Source organism: Callospermophilus lateralis, chromosome 12, assembly GCF_048772815.1.
Source record: "Callospermophilus lateralis isolate mCalLat2 chromosome 12, mCalLat2.hap1, whole genome shotgun sequence".
Taxonomy (NCBI): Eukaryota; Metazoa; Chordata; class Mammalia; order Rodentia; family Sciuridae; genus Callospermophilus; species Callospermophilus lateralis.
Genome location: NC_135316.1, coordinates 27,561,365 through 27,567,364, shown reverse-complemented (window position 1 = coordinate 27,567,364; position 6,000 = coordinate 27,561,365). Strand labels below are relative to the sequence as shown.

At 36.4% G+C, this 6,000-nt stretch overlaps 1 protein-coding gene across 1 annotated transcript in view; it reads right to left on the bottom strand.

Annotated features, from left to right (window-relative positions):
- Nucleotides 1-992: 992 nt before the first annotated feature.
- Nucleotides 993-6,000, bottom strand: part of Fgf9 (fibroblast growth factor 9) — a 32,466-nt gene continuing 27,458 nt past the window's right edge. Inside the window, exon 3 of the mRNA XM_076872382.2 lies at nt 993-1,682. Within this exon, the coding sequence (XP_076728497.1) occupies nt 1,437-1,682 (246 nt within the window). The 3' untranslated portion in view covers nt 993-1,436. The remainder of the gene's footprint in view (nt 1,683-6,000) is intronic.

Genomic DNA, 6,000 nt, shown 5'->3' with positions numbered 1-6,000 from the left:
AGTTTTACTTGAAGGGGTGCTATTACCATGTAATTATGACATTCACACCGAAAGCAATTCTCTAAAAAAGATGTTACAATGACCCCTATGGTACGTGTATAATTTCATATTTGATAGCCAAGTGCACAAATAAAAACTTACAAGAATGATCCTGTTAATCTGACTCTTATCTCTTAAAAAAAGTCTGAGCTATGTACGCTTGTTTATTTTTTCCTTCCTTGCTTAAGAATTCTAAATCAGTACAATGTTTGATATTAGTCCTGTTGTTCTGGAGGTGGGCTAAAATAAAAAGCATAGTTATTGTTTAGCTTTGGTATATTTTGCAATAGACTTAAACAAGTAAGACATATACCAACCCTCATATTTTCCAACCATGAAGTTACAGTGATGGAGTCACTGATGAAAGAGGAAAATTACAGACACAGAATAAAAGGTTGAGACCCAGTTTATCTTTAATCCTCTGGGATAAGCTATGAAACAAGCAGTCTGAAGAGTGAATACTCAGTGTCATGAGCGATGTGCATAAGTTTACAATAATATGGGCACAAAATAGATTGTCGCCTTTAGTACATTAGGGTCATTAGAATTTCTCATATCCATGCACCGTTATACCTACTTGCATGAATTACCACAGGTTCATAGCGGACTTTGCCATTTAATGCTTACAGAGCCTAAAGCTTCCAAAATGCCTATCTGGCCTGTACATATTTCATTAAAAATAAACTCTATATAATAAATAAATATATAAAATAAATAAAATGTTGCCTTTGGAATTTCTATAAATAAATTTAACTTTTTTTCTTTTTTTTCTTTTTTTCGCCTTTTTTTCTTTCTTTTTTCTCTTTTTTTTTCTTTTTTTTTTTTCCTTTTTTTCTTTTTTTAACTAAGAGGTCTTTGCTTTAAGTTCACTGGGATGATACCAGTGAGAATTAACTGAAAAAGTCTTTTAAGTAAGACTGCACCCTCCATGCCTTTGAAAATGCAGCGTACCCTTGCGCAGGCCACCAGCCAAAAATCCTGATGAGTCGAAGTATGGCAGCTGTGCTGATATAAGATGAAGTACAACTGATCAAAATTTAAAAGCGTGTCTATTTCCCAGCATGCATCAGGCCGTTGTCCTCTTTGCTTTCTGACTCTCCAATTTCTCCTGCTATTCACCCATTCACACACTCACACCCCTCTCATTCAGTCTCTCTCCCCTTATTTCACAATAAATCAAGCAAGTGGCCCTAGGCAGCCCTCCAGGAGGATCAGCCTTTAAGTGCAGAACAAAATCAGCATGTTCCCATCCAAGCTTCCATCATACATTATGCATGCGACAAAGTTTGGCAACAGTGGAGCTGAGGTGATGACACAGCTAATCAATAAGAACCCACCGCATGAAACCATTTATAGTGGTTACTTTTTTAAGGGCTCAAGTGAAGAAATTGTCTTTGTCAACTTTGGCTTAGAATATCCTTATATAGTTCAGGTACTTTGTCAGGGTCCACTGGCCTAGGTAAAAAATGTGTGAATTTCTGGTGCCGTTTAGTCCTGGTCCCTTCTCTTGGAGTCCCGTCTTTATTTAATGCAACATAGTATCGCCTTCCAGTGTCCACGTGTTTATATAGATTCGATGAGTATGTGTTATACCAATTTTCTTCAAACTGTTCTCTGAATACACACTCTTGGGTTAGTTTTTCCTGTTAAAAAATAAAAAGAAAGTAAATACATTGCACAATTAGCTACTTTCTATATTAAAAGCAATATTCCATTTTGCAGAAAGCAAATTGAGTATCTCTTATCCAAAATGCTTGGAAACCAGTAGTGTTTGGGATTTTTTATTTTCTTAGATTTTGGAATGTTTGCATATATTTAATGAGATATCTTGCATGTAGGATCCAAGTCTAAATACAAAATTCATGTATGCTTCAAATACACATGATACACATAGCCTAGTGATAATTTTATACAATATCTTTGTGAAAAAAAGTTTCCTGGTATGGAATTTTCCACTTGTGGTGTTAGGCTGGTGCCCCAAAAATTTTAAATTGGGGAGCACTTCAGATTTTGAATTTCCAGATTAAGGATGCTCAATCTGTACCCTGATGAGAAAATACTGATTTCTAACTCGTTTAACCACTTCAATGCACTTTGCATAAACTGCTTAACTCTATCAATTTAATGACATTCTAATTTCTTATTCATAATGACTAAAGCAGAAAAGATTCTAAATATCTTCTAGTGAAACTTTTCTTCAGGCCAATTATTACACACAAAGTACAACTAAAATTCTGGGTCATTCTCATTTTTACTATAGCAATTACATGGTGACCACCTTTGCACCTTTGCACTTAAATTTAGATAGAAGAGCCTCCTAACTTTAAAATAAAATAAAATAAAATAAAATAAAATAAACATGTTCAGGCATACAGATGCCCCAAGGAAAGTTATACTTATTCCTACATTTCCAAAGCAAAAAAATAAATTTAAAAAAATGTTCCCTGCTTTCTTAAATATCTTGCATTTCCCTCCACCTGAGCTATATGAAAGCCTGGGTCCCATTTTACTCCACAGCCTGGGACTCCTCCAGCCACATCATTCATGGGCAGTAATGACCAGAAATAATATACATATCACATCCCAAAGCCACGAACACACTCTAGGCAGAAATGTGTATACTGAAGCTGGCCCCTGGAGAAAGAAGGCAATGGGATTTATTGGCCTTTTTGCTCTTACTATCATTCAACTGAAATTTTTAAAATCAATACTTTCCTAGATGATGCTTCAAAAAACACTGAAATGAATTTAAAGTGTTCACTTTGCTCTTGTCCTCCTGGCACCTTACATAAAAAGAAAACAAATAACCTACATCTGCAGGCTCCACATCCATGCATTCAATCAACTACAGAACAAAAAATACTTGAAATAAAGTCATATCTGTATTGAACATTTACACACTTTTTTTCTTGTCATTATTCCCTAAACAATATGGTATAACAACTATTAATACAGCATTTACATTGTATTAAGTACAGTAAGCTAACTAAAAATGATTTAAGGAAGATATGCAAAGGCTCTATGCAAATACTATGCCATTTGATAAAAAGGGACTTGAGCATGGGCAGTCCTGGAACCAATCCTCTACAGATACCAAGGGACAACTTGTAATCAAACCCAGATAAGGGCATTTGGCATTCTTCCATTTCTGTCATTCAGACCCAGATGACAGACAGCAAATGTTACACATCACTTAAAAATATATGCCTTTTTCACATCCATATAGTTGAAAACATACATTAATATACTGAATTCATAGATATAAATTGAGTAGAATCCATCACCTCCAATTGCTTGTAAAGTCAGGCAAGAGAGCAAAGAGAAGAGAAAGAATTTGACCAAATCAATCAACAAGTCCAATGTGAGGCCAGCTTCTGTGTTTCTTCCTTGACCCAAAGGCTTAAAACAGTCCACGACTCCCGAGTGCCCACGTGTCCTCAAGAGTATTCTTCTAGTAGCCAAAAACACTGAGCAGGTTTTGGGTGGTGGTGGACTTCTGTTTTATTTTGTTTTGTTTTGTTGGTAATGAAGACTGAATCCAGGGCCTCGTGCATGCTAGGCAAACACTCTACCACTGAGCTGCACTCCCAGCCCCCAGGTTTTTAACAAAATATTTCACTGGACGAACTTTTACTATGCAAGTTGAAACAGAGGAAAGCAAAAGAGAAAATCAATGCATCAGAGAAAGCCAAAAATTATGTGCAAACAGCTAACCAGGACTTAAAGGGACAAAAAAAATTACAGAAAGTGAGCAGTTATCCATAGCTCCACTCACAGTGTACTGCTTCCACTTAGGGATGGCCCCAAGAAACTCACCCTTTCAGGGGCATGGGGATGCAGAGCAGAGAGCCCACCCTCCACCCCTGCCACATGTAAACCCAGAAGGGCCTCCTGGGGAAGTACAACCACCTTCTGCACAAGAAAGACTGGGCTGAGCGTGATTATTTCTCCCTCATCTCTATTAAAACCCATGAAATAAAAAAAGTGTGCTGAAGCCATAATGGCTATTTTAGTCTTTACTTCCATCTGCATAATAAATAGTCTCCTTGCAGGCAAGATTATTCCTGGCTAAAAAGGGCTGGTTTTAGTTTACTGTAATTTAAGGAAATTTTCTAAACAAATTTTGTTGCATTTATTTTTTTCATTAATAAAAGGGACCAAAGTATGGCATTGGCTTTCATTTCCACAAAGGACAAGAAAAAAAAATCAATTCAAATAAAGCTTTTTGTTTGTTTGTTGTTTAAGCAGGAAATCTATCACCTGATAAGTATTACAATGTTTATTTTTTAAGTGAAGAATAATTCTTGCTCCTTTTGGAGCCATGAGTTAGGCACCAGTTTGTATTGCTTTTGCTTATAAGCATACCTCTACTAGCACAATGGTCTTTCCTGGGTCAGAAACAGATCCATGGTAACCTCCTGCTAGTTTACACAGTGGAGGAAAAACAGGCTTTGGAGTCAGAAGCCTATTCACATCCCAGCTTCATCCTTCACTCACTGGAGGACATTTGTAATGGCTTATGTCACCTCTTCAAGTCTTAGTAGCCTCATATTTAAAGTAGGATTAGAGCAGGTTGGGCATCCCTGATCCAAAAGTCCAAAATGCTCTGAGTTCCAAAACTTTTAGGATATCAAGTCATTACTCAAAATGTTTTAGATTTCAGAGTATCTGATTTTGAATTTTTTGATTAAAGATACTCAATGGGTAAAAATCTTGGCAAATATCCCAAAATTCATTAAAAAAAAAAAACTATGAAATCTGAAACACTTCTGGTTCTAAGTATTTCAGATAAGGGATACATAATTAAGTATCTTGACACAGGGTTGTGACAAAGATGCAATCAGAAAACAGTGCTGGGCATAAAGAAAGCCCTCCATGAACAATGGTGTTGATACAACATTACATCATACCTCTTAGGAACAAACCTAGAAAACAGCTTATGTGATTTCTCCAGTTAAATGCATGGGCAAGAAGGCCCAGATGGGAGGTGATTTGCCCCTGGTCTATGCCACAGTATCATGTCATTATGATAATGCAGTCACTAGAGCAAGAAGTTTCCAGGAGCCCTACTTCAGCACTGCACTGGATCCTTTTCATTTTTCACATCTCACTGAATAAGCCCTGTGGTTCCCATAGCCCCTCTCATTCATGAGATTCAGGATGCTGTTTCCCCAGGGGCAGTCATTAGGGAGGGTGGCACAGGGCTAGCGTTCACAGGCCATGTTCAGGAATGGGGTACTACAACTCTTCTTATATGTGCTATACTCCAAAATGCAATTTTAAAAAATACTATTCATTTTGCAGGAGGAAGGACTAAGAAGCAGGCGGGGGCGGGCTGGGGGGAGCATGAAAAAAATTCTACTGTGACAGAAGTATCAACCTCTAAAACTGGAACACAAGTGTGTTCTCAGTGCTTAAAAAAAGATTCTCATTGTATCTTTTTTTTAAAAGAATATGAAAAACTCCTTTTAAAAAAAGGCAAGTGATCTAAGAAATGGAACTAACCTTTTCACTGCTCTGTTACCATAGCTCTAGTTTCTTAGCAGGCTATTTTAGCATCATTTATACACACATAATATAACTTTCTAGGCAACCCAGAAAATAAAGTGAATTATTTGATTATAAAACAATATAATCTACAGCCAGCATTTTTCACTATGGTTAGGAGTTCAATGGTCTTAGTCACAGGAGGATTGTATAACTTCTGTTAAGTGAGATTATGCTGACATTACATTGTAAAACCACTGATACATTTCAGTTTCTGAAATTATACCAAGTATGTCACTCTGGTAAGCTTGCATACCCTGAAAATTAAAATTATCATTAAAAGTTAAAGACTGTGTTACTTTCCTGTACCATGCATGGATTTTAAATAGTTTCTTCCTCTTAGTTGAGACTATGTCATTATGTGATTTTTATTTTAGACAGAGTAGTAAGATTTACAAAATTGATCTCTTACAA